Raw genomic sequence first — 19518 nt, 5'->3', positions numbered from 1 at the left:
TCCAACTGTACCTGACACACCTCCTGCTTTTCTATTTGTTTTGGTCATTAGTAACTGCAGTACACTGGAACTGAAACCCTATTCTGCTCAGAGACCCTGTTCCAGTGCTCTCTGCTGCAGCTATTAATAACCGCTGACAGTGTGATTTGTGCTGCTGCTGCCGCAGGGCTTCCTGAGAATGGGACCCCCTCGTCAAAGTGCTCCAAACATTGTCCCCGTTAACTTTCGGTTACGTTTCTCTTTACCTTCGGAAAGTGTTAATCATGTCTGAGTCTTTACAGGACCAGAAAGAGAGGTGGCAGATTATTTTTGCACTTAATTTTGACCTTTGTTTGCATTTTGGGGGCGAGAGGCATTTTTCTAACTAGAACGTGTGTGTAGTGGGGTTTTCATCCAACTGTGTTTATGTAAATTGTGAATTTATAATGAACCTGCGTTTATTTTCCTATCTTTATCTGCTGTCATGACAATGAGGCTTTATCTTTATCAAACTTTTCCACCTCGGCAAAACATAAAAACCTTTTTGCTTTTGATAAAGAGAAAGGGTGATTGAAACAACGGGTTTTTCATAGAAACAATGACGTGACATGGACCTAAGTCACAAGCTTCCTCTCCAGAAAGCCCAGAAACTTTTAATTACGTATTGTTTTTGCTTCCTCTTCAGAATATTCCACAGCTGCTGGAAAAACGCCGTGTTGCCTGTTCTTTTGTCGATTTTTATGAAATTCTCTTGACATTTGCAGAACATTTGGACGGAATCTAAATTTTATTATTTGCCCACTCCCTACCCCTGCAAAAAATTAAATGATTACGCAAAACTATTCCAAAGGCAGAATATCAAGTTGAATTGAAATTAAAGTGAGGTCTGGCGCCTTTGTAAAGGGTCTGAACCTGCGTCCCCCTGGTTTTCGGAGGGGCCCCTGCTTCACAGCTCAATCTGCCTGCCGTGTCAGCAGGGTCTTCACTGTCTCTGGCTGCCTGCCAGCTGGGGAATGTCTCAGGCTCTTCACTGTAATTAGTGGGATACCCCCGTTTCAGCAATGTGTGATGGGTGTGCGTGTGTGATGGGTATCTGTGACCTGTGTGTGTGTGTGTGATGGGTATCTGTGACCTGTGTGTGTGTGTATGTGATGGTATCTGTGGCCTGTGTATGTGTGTGTGTATGTGATGGGTATCTGTGGCCTGTGTGTGTGTGTGTGTGTGTGTGTGTGTGATGGGTATCTGTGGCCTATGTGTGTTTGTTTGTGATTGTGTGTGTGTGTGTGTGTGTGTGTGATGGGTATCTGTGGCCTATGTGTGTGTGTGTGTGATGGGTATCTGTGGCCTGTGTGTGTGTGTGTGTGTGTGTGTGATGGGTATCTGTGGCCTGTGTGTGTGAGTGTGTGTGATGGGTGTCTGTGGCTTGTATGTGCATGTATTTCTGTGTTTTCTGATGTGTTTGAGTTAGTGTGAGTGTGTGTGCGTGTGTGTGTTTGTATGTGTGTACGAGGCTGTGTTCTCTCTGTATGCGCATGCGTTATTGAGTTCTGATAAGCTTCAGTTAGTGTTTTTTGCGTGTTTGTTTGCGTGCGTGCGTGCGTATGTAGCGAGCGTGTTATGTTTTGCCTTCGCTCTCAGGACCCACGAGGTCTTCCCCCGGGTTGTTCTCCAAAAAAGGCGTGAGTGCGCGCGCACACTTCTCGTTTTCACCCCTGGAGTGTGTGGGGGGGGGGCGGCGGGGGCGCCAGGCTGCTCAGAATAAGTCTGGCGGGCTCCAATTACCCCGCTCACAGGGATTGCTGGGGTGTCGTCTGTCGTCCGTCGAGGGGAGGTTGATGATTCTGCGCTTCTCGTGTAAAGGGATATTTTGCCGTCGTTCTGGCCTCCCCCCCCCCACCCCCCCGCCCCCGTCCGCTGAACGGCTCAAAGGGGGGACGCCCAATAGAAACACTCGCTGCGTGCCTCTTTTTGGTCCTGCGCTAATTTACGGCCCACCCCCTCCATGCTCCCCTCACATGCGAACCCCCCCCTCCAACACCACTGCCTGCCCTGGGTGGAATTCTGGGATATGCACGGCGCTCTTGTGTCCAGACCCCGGGTCACACAGTAGCAGTAAAGGTATGAAAAAAGGGTAGCAGTTTTACACAGGCGGGCATGCCTAGGCGTGGATTCATGGGCTATTTCATTGTTGGGGGCCCCCTGTGTTATTAAATTAGGGCTACACAGGTGACCAGGCACTTGAGGCTGTCTGCATTTCATTGACTGCGGTTACTGAGGGGTGCTTGGCGGTACCCACGGCAACGATGGCCCTCAACCATGAGTGCTGGTCCAGCTGGTTCAAGCCTTCCAAACCTTGGCCCTCACCCATGCCCTGCCACTTAACTACTTCCTGTCGCAGGGTCCACACACACACACTTCACCAAAAAAAACACCCGGGTTGTGATAGGGCTGTGTGTTCTCAGGCATTTTCTGTGGCAATAAGGGTTGTTGTAACGGAGTCGCCGTGGCGAGGGGCTTTGCCTTGTAGGGGAAATCAGAGTGGGCCGGTGAGTGGGAGACACGCTCACTGGCACTCACCGTGCTAAAATATACCTCCATTTATCTTACTATCTTACTGTGGACTGACTGGGCCTGTCAGTCTGGTAAGGGTGTGACAGAGAGAGGGAGGGAGAGAGAGAGATGGCAATACTTGAGAGGGAGAGAGGGAGAGAGCAAGAGAGAGATGGCTAGCCATTCCGTGTCTGTAGGGTGTCTGTCGGCCATAGCCAATCAGTGGTTTGGTGACTGTGATTGGGTGACTGTGACAGGGACCAGGGCTGTGATTGTGTGACTGTGACAGGGAGCAGGGCTGTGATTGGGTGACTGTGACAGGAAAAAGCACAAGGAAAAAATACAAATGATGATCCATTCGATTATATAATCACCCACTAAACACTGAGGCCACATGTCTACAATTCTCAATCCACCACGTTGCCTTTTCAGGGAATATCATGGTGATATGATACTCTCATTCCTCTGTTGCCATAAGAGGCATCTGTTTGACTGAATAATGTGCTGTTTCTTAGATTCTTGGCATCTCCAATCCCACCCAAATTTGGAATGTGCAAATCGCAAACTATGTGCAGGCATGTACATATACGCTTCCTGCTTCTGGAGAGCGAAGGCAGTCTGAAACGCAGTTCTGCAGCGTGTGCCTGGCTGCCAGCAGCTTCTCTTTACACTGCAGCTGCACGCTGCGTGTGCAGAGCAGGGGTGGAGGAGGTCCACTCGTACTCATGCACAGAGAGCCAGCCACGGGCACCTGGGCGGCCTGCCCAAGTCACTCGGACAATGAACAGTGCTACATCCCTCCCGACCGCATCCCTGCCGTAAATCAGAGTGAGGCAAGGCACAGGCGCCGGCCAGAGTCCATCTGGGGCGCCTGAAGCGGCACTTTTGCCAAGTCAGCTACCCAGCAGCTGTTTCTTTGATTCTCATTTTATATTTTTATCAAAAGTGAGGTGCTGCCCTGGTGTCCATGATAGAAATATCCCAAATCAGATTTGCCCCTCTTTAAATATGCTTCAGTGTAATAAATAAATGAATGAATAATAATAATGAGTAAAACTGAAGCTGTGATAGTTGGGCTCCACTGACTACGGTAATGATGGCAGAGAAACATTAGAGGGCGGTGCTGGGACACTCTTTCTCGCTTAAAGATTAAAACAGGTTTCATTGTCATGACAGGAGATGCATAAAGTAGTTACCAAAATATTTAAATAAAACGTATATATATATATATATATATATATATATATATGTGTGTGTGTAAAAAAGACAATGATCTCTCCCCTCTCATCTGTTAACTAGTCCTGTAGAAGGTCTGTAATATACCAGCAAACGTCTGTCTCTGAATGAAAATTGGACTAAACAAAGTACACCTGTACCTGTTCCAGAGCTGGGGTCAGTTCTACTGAAATTCATCAGTTAAGGTAGTTAACTGAAATGCAATTAACTAATTTATTAATTTCTATAGAATATTTGGGTGGGCATTTTTTTACTCTTAAAGTGTGCCCTCTCAGCATTAATGCAGGTGTGTTTGCTTAGGTTGTGTTATATTGAAGTTTGTTTCCACTTACACAGAGTACTATCTATCCATCCAAATAGGTTAGCTGAGATCTGACTAATGTTCTAGACATTGCAAGCAAAAGAAGTTCCTATATTGTCTTGGCACAATTTCGCTAACTAAAGTTCATAGCTGGCTAATGTACACTTGATGTTTTGATATGAAAACCAAGAACAGTAAACAGCTGGCTAAAACACTGATCAAAACAATTGACAGTTTGCCCCGGAATACTTGTGTGCTTCAGTGGAAACTTCTGCTTGTCCAGACATGGTTGGTGAGTCCTGGCAAAAGAAGATATAGTTCTGGATTAAAATGTGCATTTTTGAGCTCTGTTTGTGAATAACTGGCATTGTATTTGGAAAGTGACGTTGCTGTTGAGTTCTTCGAATGCAACTTCTCTGTGCATTGATTACCAGAAAAGGAGGGGTCTGAAAATTAGAAAATATGTCTCAGCAAAACATAGTGTCCTGGGTAAGTGGAAACTGAAATTAAATTTCTGGGTGAACTGCCCCTTTAAACACAAGTGTGTCAGTTATTTTCAGCTCACTTCAGTTCAGGTAGATTAAACGCAGGTGTGGTCGCTAAAGTAAATCTAACCCCAGGTGTGGTTTTTCCCCTCCGCTAGTGACCTGGCTCTGCGGAACTGCTTCCTGACCTCTGACCTGACCGTCAAAGTTGGAGACTATGGGACAGGCCCGTCTCGGTACAAGGTAGGCCCCGCTTTTGAGCTCATCCTATTAAGGCATTGGTCCAGTGAATATACTGTAGATGGGCCTCAGGGTTTGGTGTCCAATCAGGCTCGTTCCAGTGGCTAGCAGCCCCACAACCCTTCATAATTGGCTGTTGTGGTAACTTAGACAGGCCCATTTAATGTCATGACATCATAAGAACGGTCTCAAACATAATCATATTTCTGGGTCCTCCACCCCCTCCCTCTGGGTTTTTAATTTATTTTTTAAATGGGTGCGACATCCGTCAAGCTGGTTGTCCTGGGCGGGATATGTTCAGCTGTTGACCTCTGACCCAAGAGCCCAGCCCGGAACGAAAGCCTTACCAGCGCGTAATTTAACGCCAGGCATGTGTCGTGGCCAGAACAGGGTGTTACCGCAGCAACGCCATCCGCAGAATTCTTGATGAAGCGAGCTGTCACAATTTGGCCCTCGGATGTTCCTGCCTTTCGCGAGACTTTGCTGTATGCCACTTTGTCGCAGATAAGGCTAGAGTTTCCCGGGCCCAAAAAAAACCTGCCACATTTATCCATAATTGATTAATTAGCCTGACATTGCCCTGTTGTGTGCATGCACACATTTCTTCCCCTTTGTATGTGTATGTGAGTGTGTGTACACGCGTGCATTGTGTGCTATGACACTGTCGCCCCTCAGGATGATTACCTCACTGTAGCGGCGGAGCAGATGGTGCCTCTGCGCTGGGTTGCTCCTGAGCTGGTTAGTGGGCCGCACACGAGCTTGGGGGGCCTGGTCACCAAGCCCGGCAACGTGTGGTAGGTTTCCCCGCTGCCCGCCACTGATGCTCAAATAGTGTGCTGTGGTCCAGGTGGTGTTGGGCTTGAATCCCAGGAATGTTTGGGGGAATTTGGGGGAGAGCTCATGCTTTTCTGCATTCTCCCACAATGTGCACCTGTGACTTTTTATTACAAATCTCAAATTGTGGAGTACATAAATAAATCTTTGTCCCAAACATTATGGAGGGCACTGTATATAGGTGTTATGGGTGTGTTTGTGTGTGTGTGTGTTTGCACGCATGTGTATGTGTATACATGTGTGTTTTTGCAGTGAGTAATATTGCCCTTGTGTGTATGCAGGGCCCTGGGGGTGACACTATGGGAGCTCTTAGAGAGTGCAGCCCAGCCATACTCCCAGCTGTCGGACCAGGAGGTTCTGATCCATGTTATTAAAGACCAGAACGTCAGACTGTCCAAACCACAACTGGACCTACCTTACTCTGACCGATGGTGAGGCCACATCCATCTATCTCTGCCTGCATGTCATAGGTGTGTTTATATAGCAGCTATGAGCAATGTATTTAGCGTGTGTGTGTAACTAATCGGTGTGTGTGTGTGCTGCAGGTACGAGGCGCTGCAGTTCTGTTGGCTGCCACAGGATAAGCGCGCCACAGCGGAGGAGGTGCACAGGCTCCTGACGTACCTGCGCATGCAGGGGCAGCGGCAGGCGGAGGAGGACTTCCAGCAGCGCTGGGACGCCCTGCGCCCCCGTCCGGCCCAAGGCCACACCTCCTTCCCCATCCTGGACCGCTTCAGCGAGCCGGACGAGCTGCTGACGGTCACCGAGACCAGCCACGGCCTGAGCTTCGAGTACGTGTGGGAGGCAGCCCGGCACGACCCGTCCGCCCTCAGCCACCAGAGCGTGTTCTTCCCCACGCCGCACTACGAGGCCCCGGAGCCTGCCGAGGCTGCCCATGGGTTGCTGTCTGTCTTTGACAAATCAGGCTCTGGGAACGAGTACTACATCCAACTGGAGGACCAGGAGCTAGGGGCTGGGGAGAGGAACTCTCAATGCAGCCAGCCAGGAGCGGGACCTCAGCCGAATGTGCTCCTACAGGACACTGGTCTGGATGAGTCGGGTACGGAACCTGACTTCTTCCACCAGAGCCTGGACTCTAGGGACTCCAACCCAGCCAGTCAGCCAGAGAGCCCGTACCGCGCACATATCTTTAGCGAGAGCACCAGTTCTGCCCCGGACCACCCCTGGGCAAGCAGCCTGCTGGACCTTCCCGAGTTCAGCACCGGCAGCCTCCAGAGGGGGGTGCCATCAGTAGAGGCTGGGATGGGGAATAGCTCAGCTTTTGGGGGTTTTATGGATTTGAGTCACTTAGGGGAAGCTGAGGGGCAGGACGTGGTTGGAGGACATCTCCTAGACTTGCCAAATCTGTCTGATGACTTCCTTTTCCCACGGGCTGGGAATCTGGCAAGGGAAGGTGGGAATTGGGGTCAGAGGAAGGATGCCTTGGTGACTGATTCTGACTCTGTTCCCGACCCCGACCTCAGGGTCATTTCCATGGAGTACTCTGAGGTCGCAACATCCGATGAGGTTGAGTCTGCCTCTGACCCCGCCCTCTCCAGGGTAGAGCCTCCAAATTTTATAATGCCGCTCCCGCTGCCTTTAATGAAGAATGAAACACTGGTGCCTTCGGGAATGCCAGATGCTGGGGGAGATGATCCCAGCAACAGCTTCTCGAACAGAGCCTCCTCCCCAGATGAGGGATGCATTTTGCTAAACTCCTTAGAACCCAGGACTGACCTTGTCCTCGACCCTACCTCTGAGCACCCTGCCAGGCCTGTTAATAGCCATCAGTCCCCCTTACTGGGCCTGAGTGGTAACACAGACACTTTGTGCAATGATGCCAAAAATATCAGTGCGCCAGAAAGCCTGAATGAGCGGCCTGTGGTAATTGAATGCCCAGCAGAGCAGTGTAGCCTCTCCCCTCCTTCCACAAATGCCAGTAAGACCGCTTCAGATTCTATGGATTCAGACCATGGTGTCACGGATGAGACCGTTTCAGACCGTGTCCTGCAGGATGACACTGTTTCAGACCGTGTCCTGCAAGATGACACTGTTTCAGACCGTGTCCTGCAGGATGACACTGTTTCAGACCGTGACCTGCAGGATGACACTGTTTCAGACCGTGTCCTGCAGAATGAGACCGTTTCAGACCGTGTCCTGCAGGATGAGACTGTTTCAGACCGTGTCCTGCAGGATGAGACCGTTTCAGACTGTGTCCTGCAGGATGCGACTGTTTCAGACCATGTCCTGCAGGATGAGACCGTTTCAGACCGTGTCCTGCAGGATGAGACCGTTTCAGACTGTGTCCTGCAGGATGCGACTGTTTCAGACCTTGGTCTTATGGGTGAGGTGGTTTCAGACCTTGGTCTAACGAGAGAGGTAGTTTCAGACCGTGGTCTTATGGGTGAAACCGTTTCAGACTATGTCCATACGGATGAGACAGTCCGTGGCTATACAGATGAGATAATTTCAGACCGTGGCCTTGCAGATGCAATTGCTTCAGACCAGATCAATCTTAGTGATAGTGCCACTTCAGAACACAGCCACATGGATAAGAACGATGCAGGCCAAATTGGTTCTGTGCATGAGACTGCTTCAGACTGTGGCTTTAAGGATGGAGCTCTTTCAGACGCTACATGTCTTAGAGAAGGAATTGGTCTCGACAGGGACCTTATGGATGAGGCTATTTCAGACTATATCCTTACCAATGAATCTGATTTAGATCTCCTGGATGCGCCTGCCTCAAACCAGGGTCATAGAGAAGAGACTGCTTCGGATCATGACCCTACAAATGAAACCGTTTCAGACCAGGGCCGTAAGGATGAGGCTGTTTCAGATCAGAGGAGTCTTGATGATGACACTTCAGACTCTGGTCTTACAGAAGGGCTCATCAGCATAGGCATGGGATATCCGGTTACAGACTCCAAGCTGCAGGAAACCACAAATGGTGAACACCCTTCCAGTCTCCCTGAAGGCCCTCCCGCTCAGGACAACACCCCCCAGGCATTGATTCCCGATCCCCCCCTGGACCAGACATCCCAGGAGTCGCTCCTGGATGACAGTGGCTTGGCTTCTGTTACGACAGTAGAGGGTTTAGCCGAGACACCAGACTCCACGGAATCCCTGAATGTTCACCAACTCCAACCGCCATGCCGAACCACTGACAGCGGCTACGACACCGAGAACATGGAATCGCCTGAGTGTAGCTCCAAAGGGGAGGTTAGTCCAGAGGGTGAGGACTCTGCGGAGCCATCCCCAATCGCACCAGAGGTCATTGTGTTGGAGGCAGAGAGTACTTTGGATGCAGTGGAGATCATATTCCCTTCCAGCCCAGCTCCCATGGAATCGCCCCTTGCCATCGGACATCAGAACTACCGGGACTCAGCTTACTTCTCTGACAATGAGTCAGAGCCTGAGAAGAGGCTGGAGGAGAGCGGCACAGGCGACCCCACTGGCAGCACACTCTGGCAAACGGAGAGTTTGAGGGCCAGTGGTGTAACCTGTAACATCCTAGCACCCAACAAGGAAGAGGAGGGGAACACGGGGCTCCCAGAGTCCCAGTGTAAGGTCCCACAGGAGCCTGAAAATCTCTGCAACTGGAAGAGCGTGCCTGAGCTGGTTCTCACACCAGCAGAGACCTGGGCCCAGGGGGAGGCGGGGTCCATCAACGGCTGTGAGGAGACAGGAGAGCAGTCGACACTCGGCAGCAGGGAGGATCCAGCTGGGCATGCCAGGCCTTCCTCCCCTCCTGCGCCAGAGGTCCACGATGGGACCTTTCATGCCAAGCTTGTGCGCACACACGCGGGGATGGGCCCGGGGCCCAAGTTTAGGGAGCGGGATGCGGAGGGGCGGTACCTGGTCGCTGGAGGTGACGGGGCAGAAGACGGTTCGGAGGCAGATGAGGAGGACGAGAACAGTGAGGATTCAGATGATGAGGATATGCAGGCGTACCGCCTTCACAGCTCTGCCTCAGACAGTGACGATGAGCCCCCGCCACCTGCCCCCATTATCATCATGGACACCAGCCATGCCCGCAGCCTCAGGAGCCTGCTAAAGGCTGCTGCCCCTTCATCAGCAGTTTCCAATGCCCACTCTCTGCCCGGGAAGAAAGCCGTCTCCTTCTTTAATGATGTCACCCTGTACCTCTTTGACCAGGTACAGTTCTTACTTCATTGTCTTTGGCGCCTGTATGAGACAATAGGGCTCCTATTAATCATAGCTAAATTATGGTCATGATTTTGTCTTCATCGATAATGAAAAGCTTGCAATATTGATGCATTGCAAGAGTGCCTGCCCTGCTGTAAAAACAAGTGCTTCATTATGCTGAAAAGGAGATGGATGGATGGAGTGGATGGAGTTCTAGAGAGATAGATATGATGTGTGTAGCTGAGCTGTGTTTTTGTCTCTATCTACAGGAGACTCCCACTAAAGACCTGGGTGACCAGTTGTCCGGATCCTGCAGTCAGGCGTCAGAGTGTTGCAGCCCAGCGCCCTCCTCCAGCCTCCTGAACAGAGTCACCAACTCTGAGAGCTCTACCGATGAAGAGGGTATGCTTCAACCCTTTGTTTATATATTTATTTATTTATATATATATTCCTTCAGTTAAATCCAGAGGGCCATATTTACGAAGGGCTAATAGAGCAAATGTTTTTGCATTACAACGTTTTCTTAGTAAATGTGACCCTCATTCTATTGTGACTCTTTTGCAGTGACAGGTACCGGCACATGGACAACCGATTTACAAAGACTGTTACTATTTACTCAGCCAAATAAATAAATAAAACACCCTCATTCGCAATTTTAAGCCATTACGATCATTTAGTAAATCCCCTGAAGATATTGCGATCTTGTAGCGACTGCTTTTGCGTTGGAAAAACAGTCACTATCCTTTAAATCCGTAAATCTGGACCAGCATATCATATTGTTTGGGACAGGACGGTGATTATCATCATCAGACAGTGTAACCTTCCCCTTATCGCACAGGAAGTAGAAACTGTTTTGGTCTTGAATCAGAATCGTCTGCTCACTGAACCAAGAACTGAAAATGACTATAGTAAGCAAGGCATCCATGAGCTACTGTAGGACAACTTCTAATGTCACTGTGCAAAAATATTAAATGTTTGAATGATTGATTATATATTGATAACAGGTGGCACATTCGAGTGGGAAGATGACTTCTCATCCTCCGACTCCTTCGTCTCCAAGGCAACCGGAGACCTGGACAAGCCGAAGGCGTCTCCCGCCGTGGCCTCGCATTACTTCTCCCCGCCCCCTCCAGGCCACGCCCCTGAGCAGAGCTGGTCACGTCCCTCCAGCTTCTCCCGCTTCTCCATCTCACCCGCCAGCATCAGCAACTTCTCCCTCACACACCTGACTGACTCTGACATGGAGCAAGGCAAGCATGCAAGCCAACATACAGACACACACAAACCCACAAACATCTCAACACCTCCAACAAGGAGCAAGGCAAGCATGCAAGCCAACATACAGACACACACAAACCCACAAACATCTCAACACCACCAAAAAGGAGCAAGGCAAGCATGCAAGCCAACATACAGACACACACAAACATGCACAAACATCTCAACAGCTCCAACGTGGAGCAAGACGTATACACACAAGTATGCACATATGGAAACGCACAGACGTGCCCACATATCCCACTTAAAAGATCTATTACATTGTACCCATGGTGACAGGCAAATGCAAAGCTGTGTGGTGATGGCGATGATGATTAGTCAGATGTGATCATTGGTTCCTTCCTGTCCTTGTGTCTCCAGGCAGCAGTGAGGATGGGGAGAAGGAGTAGCAGGTGAGGAAGCTACGTCCTGCAGAGGAGACCGACCATCAGGCCGGTACCACATCCTCATGGCCAAAGGGACCTTTTCCCATGGCCAACCGAGATGGAGTGCATCACCGTGCTGATGACGACGGCCAAGCGAACATGGAGGAACCAGACGCATAAACTCCACCCACCTCCCCACACCCCAGCCAATAAGCCAAACATGGGCAGGGCCAATCAAAACTCAAAAAAGAAAATATATATATTTTTTATGGTTATTTTTCCCTTGGTTTAGAAATGAAATACCCTCCGGGAGGTTTTTCTGGCATTAGGCAATGAAGGTCTGTGTTGCCTGGCGACTATGCTCACGGGCTGCAGCTCATGAAGGATGGGGCAAAGCTCCGGCTTCAGTGAACCACGTGCATTCACGCCGCAAGCTTACTGCACTGGAGCACGAGGCTTGAAAATCTTGGGAAGATGTCTGTCTCTAATTCACTGTATTTTTCTGTAAGAAGTTTTTATTTTTATATCCTCAGGAGTTATGAACAAATGAGAAGTGACTAATTAGTGTTTACCAGAGCATTTCTGTTTCATCTTTTTGGAATTGATCATTTCTGGGAATGGACAAATGATTCTTGCACGCTGCTGACCGGTTTCTCTCAGCGACTTGTAAAGAAGGGACTGCGGGACTGGTGAAGAAGGTTGTGTCAGTTTCTGTCATGAGCCATAACCTTAACCCAAGTAAAGTACCCTGACACAGAGGATTGTGGGATATCTGTGACAAAAGTCCCAGTCCTGGGCTATGGCAGTGGTGTTCACTTGCATTTGTAGAGCTGCACAGTCTGTTGGTTTTGGTTTTCACCTTAGAGCCACAGAACCAGATATGGTGAGTTAACTGTGTGAACAACTTCTTAAATTGAGCAATCTAGTGCTGACCAACAGCACAAACCTGACACCGTGTAGCTCTCTAAGGCTGGGCGCGAGACTGAATGCTACTGGAATATTGGATAACCTTTTTACCAGAGTTAACCTGTCACAGAGAGTTATGGGATATCTGTGGGGAGTGTGTCGCATGACCTCAGGGTCTGCATCAGTAGATGTGGTACAGTATGTTGTGTGGAAAACGAATCAAGCTTTTTTCCCTGAGAGGACTGTGCAACATATCAGTTAGTCAGATAGCGTCCAGTAACCCTTCAATGCACTGTAAAAATGCTAAATTGGAAATGAATCATGAGCATGTATGTAATCTATGTCAGAGATCTAAAATGGCAGAACACGGAGCAGCATATAATGGGAAAAGTATCAATTATTGCCAGTTTCCTGTGTGTATATTTTAATACACATACAAATTATGTAACAGTGCTTATGCATTTACATGTGAAATCACACATGAAAGTGGCAGGAAGTGTTTTTTTTATTTTATATCTGCAGTAGAGTTTGGCGTGTTGAATCTTTATATTTGAATCTGGATCTTTATATTTTTTCAGCGAAATTTAAACTCAACCTGTGCATTGATTGTATTGCACAGAAGCCTCATGTTCCTCAGCATCTCATTGGCTGGGTTACAATGTGAAAGAAACCAATCAACTCTAAGCTTCAGTATATGATGTGTTGCATTGACTGAGAAGTGAGGAGAGAATAGATTGTGGTTGGCTACCGATTGTGATTTAAAAATATATTCCTTTTTTTTCTGTATGAATGAAAGATTTTACAGGAAAAGAATTCAAGCCCACACAGCGGCGCCTCACCCATTTCCTCATTGTTCATCGTGCAGCTTGCTGATTGGCCACTGTTCGCCATGTGACACAGGAATAAAGGGATCCCTCAAAAAGCCAGAATGTAATACAAGCAGACGTGGTGTACCGAGTGCTGGGGCAAAGAAGAATGAATTATGTTAGATTTTTTCCTTTTGTTTTCTGCTAGTGCGTACAATGCTTCGGTGGAAATGTAGCCGTGCCTAAACATTCACACGTGGTGCCGTGCAGGCACCTCAGCGTTTGTGAAATCTCTACATGCTGCTATACCCTCCCTGGGACTGTGAAGACCCAGGAGCACCAGAGAGACCTCCCCCAGCCTTCTCCCCCATAACCCTGCCCTCAGCCCTGCTTTCTGATCTCATTCAAGACACGAGCATAGATGTACGGTGGGGTTTGAGCGGGGTTGCAAGGCACTGGGCTGACCTCACTGTGTCTTTGAATTCACTGTGTGTAGAATAAGCCGGGGGTGGGGGGGGGGTCACTGTTATCCTGAGTGTGTCGCTACACTGCGTTTCTGAAGCACAGACTGAGGGTTCAGACTGTTCAATAACACAAGTGTAACTGTCTAATCTATCTCCGTATGTGCATATATAGAATATCCGTATATGTAGGCATATATGATATTGTCGAAGCTCCATTTTAAGAAGGGGTTCTTCCCAATTTCACTAGTGAAATACACATGACCAGCTTCATTGGTCAAAGCCAGTAATGTGTGATTGGTCAGAGCCAGTAACGTGTGATTGGTCAGACTCAGTAATGTGCAGCTGCTTAGAGCCAGTAAATATGTTGGTTGACCTGCGGAGGAACCCCAAAGATTAGAAAGTGATGAGCACTTAACATGCCCCATTCTCAGATCTGTAGCTTGTATAAACCCTTTTCTTTCCCTCAAATACAGCCAGTCACTGTATCTGAGAAAAAGTAAATCTTTGTACCAACAGTCTGTGCTACAATCAAACTTGAATTGTCATATGAAATTCTATAATATTGCAATTTCAGCATTTGCTTATTGCACATTTGGGAAGTGTGACTTAATGTCAAATTGTATTGACGTATATAAATGTTTCATTTCTGTCGGGGAAATTCTTTAATCAAGTCTAAAGTATGACATTTCAATTTGTAATTTAAAAATGACCGACAACTTATGGCGTTAAAAAACACATAAGCAATTCAATTCTAGACACGAGAACAAAATGTGACTATGCAGGTCATCCTGCTCTTAGTACCTTCATGTAAAATATAAAATATGATATTTTTACTTGATATCAATGATCATGCATAATGCAATTTAACTGTTTATAATTCAAATACACTGTTTATTTAATACTGCGAATAAATTAAAATGTACTTCTATGTTATTTCTTACCCTGTTCGTTCCCCAAGCATGCTTCCAGGTTTGTTTCTGTAACATCGACTGGAGAAAGAGCACTGTGTTTACTGATCTCTGTCAGAAACACAGCTTATTGGGGAATGGGGGGTCTGTTGTCGACGTGAGGGGCAGCAGGAGGAATTCTGGGCTTCATGAAACGATCTTGCTTTGGGTCACACCATCCCGCCAGAATTACAGCACTTGTTTTGAGGGCCCCTATCAGTCAGGGCCCTTGGAATTGTCCTCCCATAATGCACCCTGATTGTAGTGCCACGAGGGATTAAGTCAGCAGGGGTGGACCTGTCCCCTTTCCCCGCACAACGCGTTTGTTTTTCTCTGTGCAAGAGGACTGCAGAGCTTGAAGCAGCAGTGGTTTCATACCACGTGTTTTAGGGGAGTGCTTGTGCTGGTGTGCCCTGAGTGAGAATGGTGAATACAATTGGGATGGGAATATATAAAAAAAATCCAGTTCGTTTATTTTGAATTTTAAATGCGATAGGCTTTACAAACCAGGGCCCACCAGCCTGAGTTCAGGGTCTCTGAGGCCTGAGGTTTTCACGTCGTAACCCATGTGTGCATGTCCTGCAGAGTCCATTCAAAGGCTACAGTGCCTTGCCCTACTTTCCACCCAGATGCCTTGCCCTACTTTCCAGATCGATTGCTGACGACACCGGCGAGGACCGTGCCCCCGAGTGTCATATGTGTGAATTATAATCGGCAACATCCTTACCAATTGAAGCGGCCTTTATAAACAACCAGTGTCAAACTGAGTTTTTATAAGGACAGATGAATAACCTTCACCCGTCCTTACTGTACATGTGTACGATATTATAAGACGAGAGAATGCACGTGGTATTTGTGTTATAAACAAATAGTTCAAACGTAAACTACAAGGAGCGCAACCGATCGAGAAATGAAGTCGACAGATATTGTCCATGACGTCTAAAGTAATTTTGTTGATGTCAAAATGAATAGCCTACGTCCCCGTGACTGGGAGAGATGGACAGCAATTTTGTAAACACACATAAACATACTGCCAATGTGTGGACCGACGGGATGTGATGCCTTGAGCAGCCGTAATTAGATGATGCGAGTCCGATATGGTAATCTTAAATCGTGGACATAGGTACGGTATATATAAGGCTGGGCTGGCCGCTGCTGGCATGGCGCGGGCGGTCAGTACGCGGCCACGGCTCGAGTTTCAGCTTGCGCGGGGCTGACAGGGCGTGGAGGGAGTTTGCAGCGCTTGCAAACTCGGGCTTGAGAATGAGCAAGTGGAGCCCTTCAGAAATACACACCCAAGAGTAATGTGATTCTGCCTGCCCCTAGCATGCCAGCAAAGGGCTGGGAAATGTAGGACAGGGAGGGGGCGAAGGTACCCGAAAAAGACGTCAGTCAAGTCGCCGAAGGGGGCATAGCGTATCGGTCTGCGCGATGCCAGATCTGATGATGCTTTCTGTTCAGATATACGCCCAGTAACAGCAGGGTAATGACAACTCCGTGGGCTATCAGTGTCCGAATCAATGCACTTGTCTACTATCGAGTATACAAGTTGTATGCAAATTGTAGACACAATAGTAGGCAAGTGTACAGATTCAAACACTTGGATCTGAGTTTCATGCTTTCTTGGTAATACTCCCTTTCCTTGCTTCAGGGGGAGATCCCCGAAATGCCCGGATGAAATATGGCAGCCACGTCAAGTAGTGTATGGTTCCAATTTATGAAAGGTAGCAATTAGTCTCCATTGCCTCAAGGGCCGTTCAGTTCCACTCGGGTTTGTTCCTCATCTAACCTCCCTTGCTTGAGTGCCTGTTAAGAGTGATTGAGTGAGAGATAGAGAGATGAGAAGGACCAATTGTGGAAACACCTGCCCTAACATTACATTACATTACATTACATTACATCCCATAATTGCCCACAACTCCTTTGAATGCCAGACTTGGAGTCAAGTGTATGAGTACACCCCAATCTTTTGGTTTCATGCTGGATAATCCAAAGCCACAACCAGGAAAGGACTTGAGGTATGTGTATGACTGCTGCTGACTAAATAGCTTTTTGGAAAGTGCAAAATGTCGTTTAAATCTGACAGGACAGCTCAAATTGAGTGAAACCAACTTTGTGTCAATCAGACAGCCAAAAGTCACCAATGTAGAGCTCTACTGACATCTGGTGACCACATGGTCAAACAGCAATTACTCAGAATATAGGCAGGCTGACTAGAACTACAACTAATGATAATAATAATAAATTACCATGACATAGCACCTTTCAGAATCTCCAAACATTTGAAAGTTAAGGAGGGCACACTCACTGAAACCATCACCAATGTGTAGCCCCATTAGATCTGGATTCAAATACTTTTCAACGAGCGACTGAGCCTCTCTGTGGCATTTGAACCTATGAAATACTCTCAAAAAGTGCGAACCCTGCCTTATGCTCCTCTTGGTTGGCTCAATTGCACCAGGTAAGATAAATCAGGTACAGAAAAGTATTTAAGTCCAAGACAATTACGTATTTGACCAAGATCTGAGCCCCATATACAAATAGTATATAAATGTACCTGTATAAATAGCCATAGTCATTTCAGCTGTATACTATTACCTTTTTACCATGACATTTCCGTCTTCTTAAAGTTTGAAACGCACAATCCTGTTTTTACACTGCATCGGTTTAGAAGGTGCAGACCAGCACACTTCCTCCAAGGAACATGCTGCAAGCCACCACTTCTTTTCTTGCTCCACTCACAAGCTGAGCTGCTCTGTCACTGCACTGCACTGGAGGCACTACCTCATGTACAGCAGGGACTAATTTCAAATTAATTATACAGCAAGCCCTAAGAGGTGGGAATGGGTATGGAGCCAAGATGCAGTCTGAGTGCGTCTTCAGATGACAAAGTTCAGGACCACCTGTCTTCTCTGGAACTGAGGATGTTCTGTGCGTGCGTTTTTGCAGACCTTTTGGTGTAAATACGGAGAGGATGAAATATATCTCAGGCAAAGAGAATGTGTTTGGCTTCTCTTGACACCTCTGGATAACCCTCTCACTTTATATCTCTGTTAAGAGGGCAGGGCTTCAAAGGTTTTAAGTAATAATCTACTGAAAACAACAGAGTGATTTGACCCTGCGAACCCTTTAGAAGCAGGACTCCGTTTGATAGCAAATTAATCTCCAGTAGATAAAAGTAGTTTTTACTGAATTTATTGAATTAATTTTCAAAGGCAGTTGAGGCCTGTCAGAACAGGAGAGCAGAAAATAAGCATCCACTGCAAATGCATTGGCATATCGGCATAGGTTGCCTGTTGAATCCATTCTGTGAAGAATTCAGGCTGTTCTGGAGGCTAAAGGATGTTCAACTCGATGTATGTAATAAAGTGGTCGATTAGTGTACACACAACTGTACTCCATTTTGCATCTGTAATCAAACAATACAGGTGTGGTAAAAGTGCTATTCTCAGCTTTCATCTCAGGGTATTTTAAATACTTGGGTCTGACCCTGAAGAAATCCACCGAGCCACTTAATCCAGGGAAAGGTCATGGTGGTAACAGGGCAGGCAGAGCAGCCCAGATGTCCCTGTTCTTCCTCCAACTTCCTCCAACTCATCCCAGGGGATCCCGAGGCGATCTCAGGCCCCCATGGAAAGACCCCATTTTGGCCACTTATATGGTAAATGGTTGCCTTCATCAATTAATTAATGCCTCTCATTCACCCATGCATACACACACCAATGTCGATTGGCTGCCATGCAAGGCACCAACCAGCTCATCAGAAGCATTTATGGGTCAGATGTCTTGCTCAGGGACACTTTGACACCCCCAGGGAAGTTCGACACTGAACAGGCAACCGTCCGACTGCCAGACGACTGCTCTTACTGCCTGAGCCAGTGTCGCTACATATATTCACACTCTCACTCTTTCAGTCACTACCCATAGCCTATGACCATGGGTGAGGGTAGGGATGAGGAACAACAGGTAATTGGAGAGCTTTGCCTTTCAGATCAGCTCTGTCTTCACCTACACCACCCGAGACAATGCCCGCATTACTGCAGTGACTGCACCTACGAATTGCTTGATCTACCAATGTCTTTTTCTCTCACTTGTGAAAACGACCCTGAGACACTTGAACTTCTTCAGTTGGGGCAGTTGTTCCCCCCTCACTTGAAGGCAAAAAGCAGTCTTTTTGCCGGAGAGCACCATGGTCACAGACCATGTAGAAATTACAGCAGTTTTTAATACATAACATTATATGCCGATAATATAATGTCATGTAATAAATCATTTGACCAGTCATTCATTATTTTAGCTTTAAAATAGACCTTTGTTGCATTGACAGTATGTTTGGGATCATTGTCTTGCTGTAGGATGAAGCACTGGAGGCATTTGGTTGAACTTGGAAAGATAAGATGCTTCTGTACACTTCAGAATTAATTCTGCTGCTAGCCAAATTATTTTTTTGCGACATTGATTCCCAAGGAGGGCGGCACGGATGGTGCAGTGGGTAGCACTGCCACCTCACAGCAAGGAGGTCCTGGGTTCGAATCCCCGTCGGCCGGGGCCTCTCTGTGCTGTGTTCTCCCTGTGTCTGCGTGGGTTTTTTCCGGGTACTCCAGTCCAAAGACATGCAGGTTAGGCTGATTGGAGAGTCTAAATTGCCCATAGGTATGACTGTGTGAGTGAATGGTGTGTGTGCCCTGTGATGGACTGGTGACCTGTCCAGGGTGTATTCCTGCCTCTCGCCCAATGTATGCTGGGATAGGCTCCAGCCCCCATGCGACCCTGTTCAGGATAAGCGGGTTAGGATAATGAATGAATGAATGAATGATTCCCTAGGTGCTGGAAGAATTCCTGAATAATTTTGGTCCATGTTGACTCGATAGCATCATGCAGTGCCTGCAGATTTTCCAGCCACACTTTCATGCTGTGAACCGGTTTACCGCATCCCAAAGGTGCTCTATTCGATTGAGATCATCCAGTTTCGGTGAGCACA

General features: G+C 47.6%; 1 protein-coding gene across 2 annotated transcripts in view; it reads left to right on the top strand.

Moving 5' to 3' along the window:
- Positions 1-13249, top strand: part of LOC133115127 (serine/threonine-protein kinase LMTK2-like) — a 39181-nt gene extending 25932 nt beyond the window's left edge. Inside the window, exons 8-15 of one of the 2 annotated variants that reach the window (XR_009705600.1) lie at positions 4710-4794; positions 5467-5585; positions 5907-6056; positions 6171-9780; positions 10041-10173; positions 10776-11021; positions 11410-12297; positions 13117-13249. Coding sequence is in view for 1 of the 2 variants with exons in the window: in XM_061224871.1 (XP_061080855.1) it covers positions 4710-4794; positions 5467-5585; positions 5907-6056; positions 6171-9780; positions 10041-10173; positions 10776-11021; positions 11410-11438 (4372 nt within the window). In the remaining variant the exon portion in view is untranslated. Of the gene's footprint in view, positions 1-4709; positions 4795-5466; positions 5586-5906; positions 6057-6170; positions 9781-10040; positions 10174-10775; positions 11022-11409 lie in introns of both variants that reach the window. The other variant, XM_061224871.1, reaches the window with a different exon arrangement.
- Positions 13250-19518: the final 6269 nt, after the last annotated feature.

The sequence above is a fragment of the Conger conger genome, chromosome 16 (genome assembly GCF_963514075.1).
Source record: "Conger conger chromosome 16, fConCon1.1, whole genome shotgun sequence".
NCBI lineage: Eukaryota > Metazoa > Chordata > Actinopteri > Anguilliformes > Congridae > Conger > Conger conger.
This window is presented reverse-complemented; position numbering and strand designations above follow the sequence as displayed.